Genomic DNA, 16,499 nt, shown 5'->3' on the forward strand with positions numbered 1-16,499 from the left:
AAGTTTCCCTATAATGCGTTGTTCAATCTTGCAATGTTAAAGTTCATGTAAAACAAGGAGTGTTCTAGTAGTCCCTCTACCAGCACGAACACAGCCCATTGACCTGTTCTTGGATGGATGGTTCCTGGGAGAGACTCTACCAAGTCTTTAGCTCACTGTCCCTTTCACAGAGGAGAAATGTCCCTGCATATCAGTCTTTGTCCTGCCCAGGGGCAGTACAGAACCAAAATGCTAGGCAATTCTCCTCTGAACAAGAGTACCAACACCAACCCCAGACACATGTTTTGGCCTAGTCGGGCCTCATCAGTGAGGTGGATCTATGCCTCTCTAAGAACGGTGAGCAATGAGTCCACATCTGGATTCTCCTGGTAACTTGGGGTGAGACCAAAAGTTAATTAATATGCAAAACAGGGAGGGTTCTGGGAGTCCCTCGACCAGCACGAGCACAGGCCATTGACGTGTTCTTGGGTGGATGGCCCCTGGGAGAGACTCTACCAAGTCTTTAGCTCACTGTCCCTTTCACAGAGGAGACATGTCCCTGCATATCAGTCTTTGTCCTGCCCAGGGGCAGTCCAGCACCGAATGCTAGGCAATTCTCCTCTGAACAAGAGTAACAACAGCAATCCCAGACACGTGTTTCGGCCTAGTCGGGCATCATCAGTGAGGGGGAGCTGTGCCTCTGTAAGAACAGTGAGCAAGGGGTCCACGTCTGGATTCCCCTCGTAACTTAGGGTGAGACCCAAAGTTACTTAATATGCAAACAAGGAGGGTTCTGGGAGTCCCTCTACCAGCACGAACACAGCCCATTGACCTGTTCTTGGGCGGGGCGGATGGCCCCTGGGAGAGACTCTCCCAAGTCTTTAGATCACTGTCCCTTTTTCGCAGAGGAGAAATTTCCCTGCATATCAGTCTTTGTCCTGCCCAGGGACAGTCAAGCACCGAAATGTTAGACAATTCTCCTCTGAACAATAGTACCAACAGCAACCCCAGACACGTGTTTCGGCCTAGTCGGGCCTCATCAGTGAGGTGGAGCTGTGCCTCTCTAAGAACAGTGAGCAAGAGGTCCACGTCTGGATTCCCCTGGTAACTTAGGGTGAGACCCAAAGCTACTTAATATGCAAAACAAGGAGGTTTCTGGGAGTCCCTTTACCAGCACGAACAAAGCCCATTGACCTGTTCTTGGGTGGATGGCCCCTGGGAGAGCCTCTTCCAAGTCTTTAGTTCACTGCCCCTTTCACAGAGGAGACATTTCCCTGCATACAAGTCTTTGTCCTGCCCAGGGGCAGTCCAGCACCAAAATGCTATGCAATTCTCCTCTGAACAAGAGTACCAACATCAACCCCAGATATGTGTTTCAGCCCAGTCGGGCTTCATCAGGGAGGTGGAGCTGTGCCTCTCTAAGAACAGTTAACAAGGGGTCCACGTCTGGATTCCCCTGGTAACTTAGGGTGATACCCAAAGTTACTTAATATGCAAAACAAAGAGGGTTCTGGGAGTCCCTCTACCAGCACAAACACAGCCCATTGACCTGTTGTTGGGTCAATGGCCCCTGGGAGAGACTCTACCAAGTCTTTAGCTCACTGTCCCTTTCACACAGGAGAAGTTTCCCTGCATATTAGTCTTTGCCATGCCCAGGGGCAGTCCAGCACTGAAATGCTAGGCAATTCTCCTCTGAACAAGAGTACCAACATCAACCCCAGATACGTGTTTCAGCCCAGTCGGGCTTCATCAGGGAGGTGGAGCTGTGCCTCTCTAAGAACAGTGAGCAAGGGGTCCACGTCTGGATTCCCCTGCTAACTTAGGGTGAGACCCAAAGTTACTTAATATGCAAAACAAAGAGGGTTCTGGGAGTCCCTCTACCAGCACAAACACAGCCCATTGACCTGTTGTTGGGTCAATGGCCCCTGGGAGAGACTCTACCAAGTCTTTAGCTCACTGTCCCTTTCACACAGGAGAAGTTTCCCTGCATATTAGTCTTTGCCATGCCAAGGGGCAGTCCAGCACTGAAATGCTAGGCAATTCTCCTCTGAACAAGAGTACCAACAGCAACCCCAGACACTTGTTTCGGCCTAGTCATGCCTCATCAGTGAGGTGGAGCTGTGCCTCTCTAATAACAGTGAGCATGGGGTCCATGTCTGGATTCCCTTGGTAACTTAGGGTGAGACCCAAAGTTACTTAATATGCAAACCAGGAAGGTTCTGGGAGTCACGTGCTGATACGTTTCTACGGCACCGCCACACTCGTAATTTGGCCCATTGTGCAGTTTTAAAGGGCTTAGGTGAAATTATTGATAATCTTGATCCACTCTTCTCTATCCAGTATATATATGTGCACATTATGAGTAGTTTCCTACTCTTGTGTGTCATTTGTTAAGTTAGGGTCACTTCCCATCTATGCCACAAACCCCATATTGAGTGAATCTCTGAGGCCATTAAAGATTCTGTAAAGTCAGAAGATCAAATTTGTTGTCATTATTTGAGTTTAGCAGGGCTTCACAAAGCTGCTGAGGTGTATGATGTCCTCATCATGTAAAAACGTTTGTATTACCCAATGCCTGAGTTGAGTACACAACATCCTTTGTAGTTTTGAAAGACTCTTTTCTTCCGTCTCAACCACATGTCCTTAATTGTTTTGGATCGCCTTTGTTTGAATGTGTTGAATACACATCTGTTCATTACCGGGGTGACGTTGGGATTATAACGTAGGGAGTGGAGAGAGAAATTAGGTATTCAGATAATTATCTAACAAGTAATCCAACCTGTTGGCAACTACTACTACCGTTATCCTGCTACAATATATGTTTTGAGGAATGGTTGTTTCTCCAGCCACATGACTCCCGAAAGCGAGGTATGCACTGCTGCATGGTCCATTAGTATATTATCACATTATATATGCATCTCCCCATACCTCTATAAGAGCTTATTTGAAGTTGAGCTTTATTGAAATGCACACCAATGCCTTAAAATGCCAACCCTCATCTCGCCCTTGTGGCCTTCATCACGTTCCTTCGATGTGAAATTTCTTCCCACTCCAAATTCAGTTTAGTGTCATCATGTTAAGCTGCATAAACAATTATCTGTGGATTGCTATCAGAAGGACCTATAAAAAAAACAATAGTTGAGGCAAAATTATCAGTTTGATTGTTTCTGTGCAACCCACCCAAGCTAGCACAAGCAGTCACCGTCATCTGCAGTCTGTTGCCAATTGTTGCAGGAGTGAGGAGCTGCGTGTAGGGATTCCTGGGTCAGTGATATTAGAATTTCAAGGTATTTAAAGTTATGATGAGTCCTTCAGAAGGCGATATCTGCTTAAACGGGTTGGGCAAGTCAGACTCAAAGTTAGAGTGAACTTTTCTGATTTATGCAAAATAACTTGAAATGTGCTACTGATTGGTAGTCCCTGGGTTCTTCCAGTAGTGTTGGTAGAGATTGGAGTAGGTCTGTCCCAGAAAGTAAGATGTCAACAGAAAATATATGGACGTCATGTGTGAGGTGCCTAGAAGTTATGCTTCTGATATTAGTCCCTGTTCTATCTGCTGACGTTTCATGACTCAAAGTGAAAAAGATGTAGCGCTTGGTGCATTTCATAAGGCAAAAAGAGACAGTTCACTTCAACGACATGATCAGTTTAGCCAACAAGCACTGAACGCATGCTATGGGTATCTCAAGGCAATGATGCATGTCAGTTCTGTTTTGGGGTTCAAAAAATCTTTATTTTAATAGCACAATAACGCAGGTTATATAAATGCCCATCATTTACAATGGAAAACTGAAAAAATCAAAAGGGATTTTAAATCAAAATATGTCAGCATGGGTTAAAGTAATTGTGATCACTTAGTGTTGCTAGTTCTTCCCATGTAAAAAGAAACCTAAATGTCTAAAAAAAATTCTAATATGTCTTCACCCCTCCAGAGACACCTAACATATAATAGAGGAAAGCACCAAAGAATTGGTCAACAGAAACATCATCCTCCTAAACTTACTCAGACCTTAGCCTCCCGGATACCTTGTGCTAATAAATTGAAGTTCCAAGAACGGCCTAAATAAAGAGCTCACAATGCTAATCTTCAAAGTCCATCCCTAATCGACAAACAAAGGACTTTTCCCTTTGTATCATCAGGGTTTTCCAGTGGCCCGTCCTATAACTTGGATTTCGGAATTCAAGACATGTCCCTCCTAGACATGGCTTCAGGATCTGCGACTAGTTCCTCCAGGACTATGGCTTCAGGATCCACGACAGGCCCCCGTGGACCTTTGTTTCAGGATGTACTAATGGTCTCTCCTCGACCTAACATCCTCTGTCTTACCTTATATCAGAGGTCTGTCTTCTTGGTATTATTCACAATTGGCCCCTCTGATTAGCCCTTGGGTACAGGATTCGCAGTAAGCCTTGCTCATAGATCTGAGCTTGGTCATCCAAAAGTGGCCTCTCTGCTGAGCCTTGAATTGCAGGACTCATGGTTCCCCTTTTATCAGTAGTCTTCTGCATCCTCTGTATCAAGAGCACAAGATACTCTGACAGTCGCTCACATAGGCCTTTGGGTGTAGGAGTTACCTGCAGCGCCTCTCTCCGAGGCCTGAGCTCCTCATTTCAGGGCCGGTACCTGTTATCTTCCACAGGGGTTACAGGTGGAAAGTCCCAAGCTGTGGTCTTCCAGTTCCCACAAGGAGTACAGGGTGCAGAGGGGTTGTGGTGCCATTCTACCTACAGGGCTTCCAGGGCTTAACAGCGCCACACTTCTCCTTCCAGCCTCTCCATGCTGGCACTGCCTTCCTCCAGGTAATAGTCCTTCCAAGTGTCCTCCCTCAAACAGACTCTGTTTACAGCAGGGGATTATCAGCAGTCATGACTGCTTCCACCAGGTCCAGGATAATGAATACAATGTACATCTCCTAGTATAGGCATGATGATCTGGTGATTGGTGCCTTCCTTGGCTCTTTTGTTCCCCTACCTGGGAATCGGTCATAACCTCAAGTCCTCCCTATTGGTTTTTTCTTAGTGTTGCCCAATGGATGTATACATTGCCTGCCCTCTAATCTGCAATTTAGATGTTTATAAGCTTTCTCTGCCAGGGGTGTTGCTAGGTCTGGAAAAGACCCGGGGCTACGCTGATGTCAGAGCTGTCAGGTCTGGGGGCTAGCCAGCCTTTTGGCTGTAGCTCCTGAGATTGTATCCGGGGCTACAACCAAAAGACCAGGGGCTGTAGCCCCTTTAGCCCCCCCTAGCAACGCCTCTGTTCTCTGCCATCCAGCAAGATCTTCAGATTCCCTTGGTTGATGACAGTGGCCTCACATTATGTTGCAGTCTCCTCTACTGGGTGCAGCATTTACCTCCGTTTGGGTGTTTGAATACCTAGTTGATGAACACTCCACTGCTTGTTTCTATATTCTGGCCCTCTGCCTATGATGTTCTTGGTTGGGAGACTGCACAGAGTGGTTCTTGGGGCCGAGGTACAGTCACTCTCTGATGCCGTTGTTGCAGGGATGCGGTCCTGTGCCTTATTATTGAGGCAAGCCTCTCTCTTCATCCCTGCCAGTGTGCTGCTGAACAATGTGGTCTTCTGTAGCAGAGGTGGACAAGCGCAGTGACACAATCTTACGGTATACATCGAAAACCATCTCCAGTTACCTGCTGGGCACAAACAATTAAAATGATCTCTTATCTGAAGCACATGGCCTGCAAGGTTTGAAATAGGAATACCCAGTCAATGCAGTTGAAGCCTTTTTTGGCATACATGGACACTAAATAGGCACGGATAATGCCTTTTTTTTACTATCAGGAGTACCGTCCATCTGATATTATGAGTTGTCTGTCTTCCCTGAATGAACCCTGAGTGATCTACGTTGATCAGTTATGGCATGATTCTCTTCAGTATAGTGGATAGCAAAGTGATGTAAACCTTGACATTGACAGTGATTTGTGCAATTGGTTTGTCAGTAAATCCAGCTGTCTCCTTTACAGAGTTAAATATGTTTGTTCATGTTGCGGTTAATTTAGATAGTACTGATTTGTAAAAAAAAAAATACAATTCTTATCTGTCAGGGTTGGAAGCTTTGTTAATTTTCAATGTTTTAATTACTATTACTATGTATCTGTTAAGGGATACAGTCCCCAGGTTCTCAATGTGTTAGTGCGACGGGGCCAGTAACATGAAATTGTAAAACGGAGGGGGTGGGACCCACTGTCCGCAGAAGGTTGAAAGAATGGGATATCTCCTGAAAAGCTAGTATCTGGTCTAAATTTGGCTGCAGAAGTGACAGAAACCCAAAGCCCACTGCTTTCCTCCTATGCCAGAATAATGTGGTGCATTACACCTTTGTTTCACGCCAAACCTCTGTGTCAAGATGCTCACCTGTATCTTTATATCCATAGCCTGTGAAGCATACAAGTAGCAGAGCGCCAAACCCCAACCAGCGCCCATTTTCCATGACAAAACCACACGGAGAGAGAAACTTGTGAGCAGTAGAAACCTGTAAGACTGTAAATCCAGGGTCCTGAAACAGCCAGGAGAGCCTTAGAAAGAGAGAGCAGTGTTGCAGGACCCAAATGAGCACACAGCAATTAGCAGCTAATTTTGGACCCAGGCTGGCGCTTCGTCAGAGACCTTTGTTTAATACTGGACCACCTGGGATCTGAGAGAGGGGAATGTCTCCCCCCACCCTCCAGATACTATACTTACTGGGGCGAATGATCACCATGGGAACCAGCCACAGATTGCAACACTGAGCTTGCAGACTCACCATGGGTAAACTGTGCTGGCTTAGGGAGGAGAAAGTGGACAGACACTTCCTGGGATAAGGAAACAAATTGGCTATGTGAAGCTGGCCAATGGCAGGAAGAGGGGAAGTATACAGGAGGAGACAAGAAACAGTAAGGAGTAGGTTGTTCAGGTAACATCAGAGGACGTGGAGGTGGTAGCCAAAGAGACCTGCAGGTGGAAGGAAGGAGCGGCAGAGTGTGAACGTGGTTATTACAAAACGGTGTGGTAGTGGCTTAGGGAGTGCAATGGATACTTTAGTGTTAGTGTGTGCATTTGTGTGGCAGGTGAAGAGAAGTTGGAGTAAGGAGTGAATGCTAATTGAACAGTAATGAGTAAAAGGATGGTGTTTGTGTAGTGGAGTGGGAGGACAGCAGTAGTGGTAGGAGGAGAGTAGTAGTAGTATGAGGAGTATAGTAGTGGCAGTGTGAAAGAAGGAGTAGTATTAATACTGTAGGAGGAGGAGTAGTGGTGTGGGAAGAGGAGTCGTAGTGTGGGAGTAGTAGTAAGCAGTAGTAGTGTGTGAGGAGGAGCATTGGAGAGGGAGTAGAGTTAACATCAAACGGTGGTGGCAGGAGAAAGGCAGAGTGAAACATGGGAGAGATGTACGGTTGGTGGGGAGGAGACAAGAAGTGGAGGAGTAGAAGGGCAAGATAATGGTGGTCATTGGTGCAAACAAGTAAATATTACAGAGCAATTCCAAGGCACAACCCTGTTCCAATTAGAACACTAACCTCCAGTGATAGAAGGGAATGTTAGGAAGTAGCTAAGGGATTTAGTGAGCCTGAATTTAGGGCAACCATCTATAGGGTAAGACAGCAGAAATATAGTAGAGGTAGAGATCTATAGCATCATCCAGGAGTTACAGATGTCTGGGTTATCAAGGAGATACCACAAGAGATGAGAGAGACAAATATAGCCATTGAATCACATTCCAATTTGCCTTCTCCAGCTGGTGTATTGCAAGGAACCATCAGTCTGTCTCTATCAAACGGAATATTCATTACAGTCAAGCACTGTATGCTGTATTTCAATAAAAACCCTTGGAAATTTTGTGTCTGTGAATTATACATACCATCTGTGAAATTAGTCTGTGAGGTTTGGTAGAGTTTCCTCTGCTGCCTTATGTGCTTTGTATGATGACTTCTGGCTTATTTGCTAAATACGTGCATGAGTAACGTTTAGTACATTGGGAGACACCTGTGAGTCCAAAGTGAGGGTGAATATAGCAAAACAAAAGGTGATGGCTGGAAGGGTTAGAATGAATCTGAACCTCTGGCTCAGCTCTCGGCAATCATCCAAATCATCGCACTTTAGACTGACAAGCCATCACAGAAAGCGGAAATGGCCATATGCAAATCAGGCTTGGTCACACCCCAAATGGGGCAGCTCAACCTGAACTACTAGGTGACATCCCTTCTGCACCAGACTACAAGCATCCCCAGACATGTTTTGACCTCATTGAGCATCATCGGTGAGGAGTACCTTGGGTCTCTTGTTCCAACTGACTCGGCACCCACGTCTGGGCATACCCATTCCACTCGTGCTGAATATATAATTCAAATTATGGTGGCTGGAAGGTTTAGAATTTATCTCAACCTTTGGCAGTTCCCAATGTGCATTCCAAAACAAAACCAATAAACTCCAGGCCACCCCTATCCAAAACATAAGAGACAACCTCACAGTTTTCGCATTTCAACACAAATCAGATATCCTGCCATGGAATCTGATGGAACATATGGTGAATAAGATCAAGCATCTCAAAGTGCAGATATCTTCCCAATGTTATCAAACAACACACATCAGATAACTTCAGATAACAACACAATCAGCCTCATTACGATTGTGGTAGTAAGGCAACAACGGTTGGCTGCCACTGGTATTTTATTTTTTCTGGCACCCAGAAATGGGCAATTACCGGGTCATTACAGCCTTGCCGGACCAGGTATTTGCCCATTCCTGGGCGCCGGGAAAAATTCTTCCCCATTCCCATTGAGTCCCATAGGGCTCAATGGGAATGGGGAAGCCAGATGCACCGGTGCTGTTATGAACGGTGACGGTGCATCCGACATGCTGTACTCGAGGGTGCCGCTCTGCCCGCCTGGTGCGACCTGGTGGGCAGAAAGGCACCCGCGAGCACAACTCGTAGTTTCCCGGTTTGGGAACTACGGTACCGGCAAGCTTACCAATACCGTAGTTCCTGGACCGGCAAACCTATAATGAGGCCAATGTTATCAAACAACACACATCAGATAACTTCAGATAACAACACAATGTTATCAAACAACACACATCAGATAACTTCAGATAACAACTCATCATCCAGCACAAAACTGATAATACCTAACTTCTGAAAGCCCTATTGTGGGTAACAACTAACCTACTTAATTCCGATAATGAGGAGATATATTTAAAGCACTCAAAGTCCATCAAACAACTTACTTCCTCACATTCCACAAAAGTGCATACAACTCACAGTAGATACCCAAAGCTCACAGTCTAACACAGACCAGACCACTACCCACCTCTATAGCCAAAACTCAGAGGACAGCCTGCAGCCTGTCTCGATATTAGACGGATCTGATATCACCACCATCTACCTCAGTCTTATATATGTTATGTCTACTTATATAGTGCCGGCAGCCCGCGGGCATCAGGGCGCTTGTAACATACAACATAAACTAGATCTACAAGGGACACCGTTAGTAGTCCCAAAAGGCTCTCTATTTCCTAGCTGTGTATTTATTTAAAGCGACACGTCTTCAGGCTTTGCCTGACTGCATGATAATTCTCTTCCAGCTGCAAGGTAAGTGGAAGTTTGTTCCACTGTTGCGCAGCAGGCACGGCAAAGGATCTGCCCATGCCTGTCTTAAGTTTATATCTTGGTACATTGAGCAGTCCTTTATCTGCTGAGCATAGCTGTCTCCGAGGTGTGTATCTTACAAATTGATTCTTGAAATAATGGGGGGGCGTCTCCAGAGAAGCACCTATGTATGATGGTCATTGACTTAAAATTCACTCTATCCTCTACTCGTAGCCAATGTAGAGACTTTCTTGCTGTTGTTATGTGATCTCTGTTTTTTATTCTCTTCACTATACGTACTGCATCATTTTCCATGACTTGACACCTGGCAAGATCTTTTCTTGTTGCTCCTATTAACAAGGCATTGCTGTAATCCAGCCTAGACAATACTATGGCCCTCGCAACTGTTGCTGTATTCTCCTCATTCAAGTACGGTCTAATTGCTCTCATGAGACGCAGGTAATATGCATTGTTTTTATACAAGTAATTCACCTGTGCCTCTGAGCTAATTGTGGCATTGACCATCATCCCCAATGTCTTAACCTGGCTCATGACTTGAATTTTAGCCTCTTTAATTGGGAAGGTTTCATACTCCTCTGCCAACTTGGCTCTGGCAGCGCTGGTTCCAAAGATCATGAGCTCTGTTTTCATATTATTTAAACACATCCAGTTTTGCTGCATCCATAAGTCTATTATGCTGTACACGTCAGGTATTTTAGCACTATCCCTAGTGTACTCTCTCTCCAGTTCAATAACCAGTTGTGTATTGTCAGCGTAATTAGTAAAAAAAAAGACGCTGACATCACCCAACAGGTCACAGAGGCTTCTCATATATATCTTGAAAAGTAAGGAGGATAAACTAGCTCCCTGAGGTACTCCAAAAATAATAGATATGGCCTCAGAAAACATATTCCCCCAGTGCACTCTGGCCTGGCGTTCAGTAAGAAAGGATGTAAGCCAGTCCAGAGCAACCGAGGAACACCCGGCTATTCCCTTTAACACTTTTACTAGGAGCTGATGATCTACCAGATCAAATGCAGCGCTAAGGTCCAGCAACATCAGCATCCCAGTTTTGCCTCTGTCTACTATTTCTACCATATGGCTTTGCAGGTCTAGCATGGCCGTCTCCATACTATGGACGGCCCTGAAACCTGATTGTTGTTTATGAAGTGCTACCTGGTCTTCTATGTGTTTCTGTAGTTGATTGGTTGCTATTTTGTCTAGTATTTTAAGGATGAAATTAGAGTTAGTGATCGGACGAAGATTACCAGGGTCCTTGGGATCCAGACCAGCCTTTTTGACCAAGGGCGTAATAGTTACCTTCTTAATTTCCTTAGGCACTGAGCCTTCTCTAAAAGATGCATTGTATAAAGAAGAAACAGCAACTTCCCACGCAAGCATTCACAGTGCATACATCATCCAACAACTCGCATATCAGTTAGACAGCAAATAACCTTCATGCATCACAGCACACATCAAAGTCATAATCCCATCTTGTAATAATCCTAAATGGAACAGATAACTTCTGAACAGATAATTTCTGACTTGTTGATCTCTCGCAGATCAACACGGAATAGACTACAAACCATCTTGTACAGCTCAACGGAGACAAGGCACTTATCTGATGTTGTCAAGCTTGTTTTTAATTGAAATATTTCTCGAAACAGAGAGGATTCTGCACAATCGAAAAAAACAAAATCATATGACATATCACCCAGCACATGTTCTAATCATTGTGTAGGCGGGTTATTTCTTTGGACAGTCAAGGTTTGTTTCAGGTCGTGCTGTCCAGTGTACGGTCGACATTGGGCCAATTTGCTTCACAACTTTGTGGCCCTGGTAACGTTAAGCGCAGTGATATTTTCCATTGTTTGGTCAGGAAATTTTGGGAAATCATTCACATTTTCTATGTTAACACAGGCAGCGTATGCCATTAGGAAAGGCCCTGCAAAGAGAACAAAATCAAAAACATGTGATTGAGAGATGCGCTTCAAGCCAAAAATGTCGTGTATAATACAATCAAGTCAATTAGTTCAGCAATTTTCTTGCAGAGTTACACAAATGTAAAGTTATATTCATATAAAGTAATTTAAAATAAAAGACACAAAACATACTCATAATTATGTATGATCTACTGTTTAATATTAAAGTATAATTGCATATAGTCATTAATATGTACCCCGAATCCATTGATGAAAGGTAGTGTCAAATTTAATAAAAACCCACCAAAACATCATTTAAAATAAGCAGTATTTGTTTATGTATGTATGTATTTATTTATTTATTTATTTATTTAATTAAAAAACAGCTGTTTTTCATACATCATAATTATGTGCAGTTTGCGGCAGTGACTTGCTTTGCCAAAAGCAATTAGACACATAAATTAAGCCCGGTGTGAACATAATCAGACTGTTGTGGTTGGATCAAGCTTCAGGAACTTCTTTCAAGATTCAGTCAAGGAGATTTGACCACGTTCTGGGTAAAATATTTTAAATAGAGAATTCATGGTTCGAATTCATGATCAGTCTTGGAGAAAAAAGGCAAAGGCAGGTAGTTTCTAGATTATTTGAGAGCGAGTTAAACAATTAAAATAGAGTTGAGTTGAGGGAGGGCTAGGAAATTAAAATAGGTTTTATTTGAGGGAGCCAAAATAGGAAACGCCTTTTTTCTTCTGTCTATTAGGGAGGAATAGCATCCCATTGATCACCTTGCATGTCATACAAATATGTGACATTTCTTCAAGTGACTGGTGCGTGAGGAGAAAATCCCAGAATTGTTTGGTGGCAGGTAGAAGATTAAATTGATTAAGCCTCATTACAAGGTTGGCGGCCACCCGCCGGTGCGACCGGCAGGTGTCAGCCAACACCGGCGCCTGATTTCCTGGTGCCACCAGGACATAACAAGTCCACGCGGCGTGGGAAGTCAAGTGCCGGATTTTGTACATCCCCATTCCCAGAGTACCATAGGACTCTATGGGAGAGGGGGGATGGAAACACCGGCACCATTGCTAATGGTGCCAGTGCTTCTGTAAGAAGTCTGCCTACCTGGGCCGCTGCGCCTTAGCAGGTCAGACCTGCTGGACGTGACGGCCCTGGCAGGCAAACCCGTAGTTTGCCGGTCTGGAAACAAGGGTGCCGTAAGCTTACCGGCACCCTTATTTCCGGACAGCCACACTTGTAATGAGGCTGTCTGTAACTGAGAGTGCCATATTTTTGTGATCGACACAAAAGTAGTTGCAACAAAAAAAATAATTGTGCGAGTCAGGTCATAGAAAATTTTATTTCAATGTTTTCATTTCACAAAAGTTTAAAGTAAACATAAAAAGGTTAGACATAATAACTACTAGAATAACCATAAATAGAATAGGCCACGTTCTTACAGGGAAGGGAAAAAAACAACATCTTGGCCTAGGCTAATGTACGAAAATTATACAATCTAAAAATAGGAAGAATAAACTTTCTTCTAGGCATATGTAAAATAGGAAAAAATTATAAAACACGAGTTAGATATTCCACTGTAATGCCATCATAGCCACCAAAGGAAGACATGGGCTGTTTCTTACTTCTAGACTAATTAGCTACTACAAAGGCCAGTGGTAGGTGGTTTACTTTAAAATTGAATAAAATGCGCCACCCTATGTGGCTTAAAAAACCAGCTTGTGCAGGTATCCAGACTCAGTTGTGGACTATGTTCCAGGAAATGTAGAACCGTGGGATTCGCCGAGTTAAATCTTTCTCCTGTATAAAAGCACCTTTATTTTGTGGGAAAGCAACGGCCCTTTCCTCAAAGGGCCTAAATCGTGTATTACAAAATCCCATCTAAGACAAGACCTGATTTATAAATTGCAGCTTAGGCTATGGCTGCTCCACTCTTTACTATGGCATTCATTGGTATTTATGACGTTAGCATATCCTGTATGATCCGATGTATAAGATGATGCATTGCCTTGTACACCTCAGTCTTGGCCCTAGTATCAGCGGTTTCAGATTTAAGGTATCAGAAATATAGCCCCAGTCGACTTCCAAGTTCAGCAAGTATGTAATAGCACTGGTCGATAATCCAAACAAACAATGCAGGACATTATTCTCTTTTCATTGGCTTGGGACTATGAGAAAGTGGTCCCACACTTCAGCCCCATAGCTAGCAGTTGGCATGGCATTAGCAATATAAATGGGATGAATAGTGTCAAAAGAGCTGTGACCTAGGTTTTTAGTAAAGCCAGCACTATTCACTTGTGCACATTTAGTTTCACAATTAGACATCTGAGAGCCCCAATCGATGTTGTTCTTAAAAGCAATACCAAAATGGGATGATTTACTCACCCATTACAAACTCTCAGTAACTTCAAACATTACTGGTAGTTTGCCCTTGTGACAACCAACAGACATCACCTTTGATTTAGCAGTAACACGAATCAGATCATGTGCTGCCATAATATCAACAAAGCAAGAAACCAGAAGTTGCAATGCATGGTGTGCAGGCAAGTAATACAACATCATTTGCATGCTCAAGACATAGATATGTCTGCTTCCGCAGCTTGGCATATCTGAGGTTATGGCATGCAAATCGCTCAATACCAAATTAATATAAAGGTTGACCAACAGGGGTGCAGGGACACAGCCCTGCCTTACACCTTGCATAAATTGGTAGCGTGGGACAGCTCACCAGTGCGAGATACATGCAGCTTTGCTATCCTCTATTCTTTCTCCCAATAACATGACTCTCCCCCTCCATACCCCTAGTACTCTTCCCTCAGCACTCTACTGCTACTCCCCACTTCCACTCCACCACTCTTCTCCCCTCTTTATTCCTACTACCATCCCTCAATTACTACTCTCCACTTCACTACCACTTTCCATGCCATTACTACTCTCCTACCGTTACTCTACTACTACTACTCCCTCCACTCCTACCTCCACCACCACTCAGTCACTCTCCTTCCACTCTGTCAGTCACCCTATCACCCACTCCATATCTTCCCATGACTACCCTCACTACCACATTGTGCACGCACATTCGCAATAGAATATCACTTTCTCTCACCAACAGCTCATTTTGTCTAGAGAATCCCTGCTGTGGGATGTTCTGACCCACTAGGCTCTGCCCTGCAACATCACTGTGCGCTGCTTTCATCAAAAACAACAAAATGGCCACCGAAAAGCCCTATGCGTGCTAAAATATCTGAGAAGTGCGCTGGGAATCTGGAAAAATAGGCTGCCAAATATATTTTGCCTATGTCAGTGGTAGAACAGGAGACCACACTGCCAAAACCTTTCATTGTGCTGCCCACAGAGTGAAAAGGAACTACCTGAAAAGACAGTGCTGCATTGCCAGGAAAACCCATAAGTGCTCTAAAATCTGTTTTTCCTTGACTGTGGAAATTGCAAATAATGGTTCCAAACACCAGAAAAGATCCAACATCCTTGTTGGGTGTTAACCATCACCTTATTTAGGGAATCCCCATAAGCACAATGTCAGGAGGAGCACATTTCATCATAAGAAAATCCACATTCAAAAAGGTGCTTGCCTGGGAAAATATGTCAGATATGGACGCAGTACCGCCGCTCACCTGTGTCAGAGCTGCCATTTACTTATACTGTTAGTTTAAAACTTGTGTCTTAAGATCAAAATGTGGAAAAGAAGAGACTTGCCATCAAAAGCAATATAGGTTGCTACTATTCAATGTCTATGTTTTAAAAAGACTAGAAAATGAGATCTGTTTGTATATTTGTTGAAACTGTAAAGTTTATTTTAGAAAAGACAATTTTAAACAAAGTGTTTTAAAAGTGAACTAATGTTAGCCACAGTACTTTAAAGGCACATTCCACGGTTTGCCTCAAACAAAGGCATCTTCCCCCTACTCTCTGCTCATGAACTGTCATTGAGTTGTTAATGGCGGTGGGAGGAGATTTTGGCCTGTTGCTCTGAGGAGAGACACAAGACTCCCTTGATTGAAAAGATATGCAGATTCAACTGTCAAAAGAAAACAACTGCCAGCAGGAAGAGAGTCCTGGACTGCTCTGGGGCCAGCAAACCCTGGGGGCGGGACCAGACAGATGTGTATCTTAAACCACAAGGAAATATCTTTTTGAAAAAGACTCATAGAGAACTGTGCAAAATTTGGAAAAATCTGTAAATTATGGGTTGTTAACATGAAAATTCTGCTCACAGTTTGAAACTACTCTGGACTCAGTGCGATGTTCAGAGACAGGACTACCGAAATGTTGATTTTGTAGCAATTGTGATAATGCTAGACATATGAAACTTCACAGGATTATGCCCAGATGTCATGCGCATATAAGTAGAAAAATGTATAGTGATCTGACACTGGGTAAACAAGAAAAAGCGCAAAAAACTGTCAAATTTGAACCGAAGCTCTCACTAAAATGGGACTCGGACGGGTCTACTAAATCTGTGATGTGAATATGTATTGCTAGCAAGTTGGTGATATTGTAAATATGATTTATGTGAAAAATAGATATACTGTACAGAAACAAAGTGGCGGTACTCCCTGGATTGTAAAATGCAGCATCACTATGATACTAGATTTCCTTCTCAAATCAGGAGAGAGGAAATACTGTAAGCAATAGGATTCCAAGAGGCTGTGCTTAGTATAATTCAGCCTACCCACCCCTTTGGGAAATACATAAATAGGGACAGTTTAGGACCTAGAGACACACAGATTCACCCATCAACTGATTTACTGGCGAAGCGCTCTGCAGGAGAAACCCAGATCCAAGACTTCAGAACTTTGAAAGCAGAGAAGGCCCAATTCTAAAGCTGAACCCTTCTCAGCTTGGCCTTTAAATCTTGAAACCTGATTTTACCCCAAAACTTCCAAGGGGAACACCACAAAAAGAACAACCTGGCTGAGCTGTTTCTGATTTCTTGCCAAGAACTCTTGCTAGAACCCAGAGATCCAAACCAGCAAAGCAGAGC

At 43.8% G+C, this 16,499-nt stretch overlaps 1 protein-coding gene across 3 annotated transcripts in view; it reads right to left on the reverse strand.

Moving 5' to 3' along the window:
* LOC138529468 (uncharacterized) overlaps window positions 1–16,499 on the reverse strand; it is a 522,169-nt gene that overhangs the window by 269,066 nt on the left and 236,604 nt on the right. For 2 of the 3 annotated variants that reach the window (XM_069640827.1, XM_069640828.1), the window contains one exon: window positions 11,186–11,505. The exons of the other annotated variant lie outside the window; for it this stretch is intronic. In XM_069640827.1, coding sequence (XP_069496928.1) covers window positions 11,381–11,505 — 125 coding nt within the window. In that variant the 3' untranslated portion in view covers window positions 11,186–11,380. Of the gene's footprint in view, window positions 1–11,185; window positions 11,506–16,499 lie in introns of those variants that run through there. 3 annotated transcript variants of the gene reach the window in all.

The sequence above is a fragment of the Ambystoma mexicanum genome, chromosome 1q (genome assembly GCF_040938575.1).
Source record: "Ambystoma mexicanum isolate Mex_15411 chromosome 1q, UKY_AmexF1_1, whole genome shotgun sequence".
Classification (NCBI taxonomy): domain Eukaryota; kingdom Metazoa; phylum Chordata; class Amphibia; order Caudata; family Ambystomatidae; genus Ambystoma; species Ambystoma mexicanum.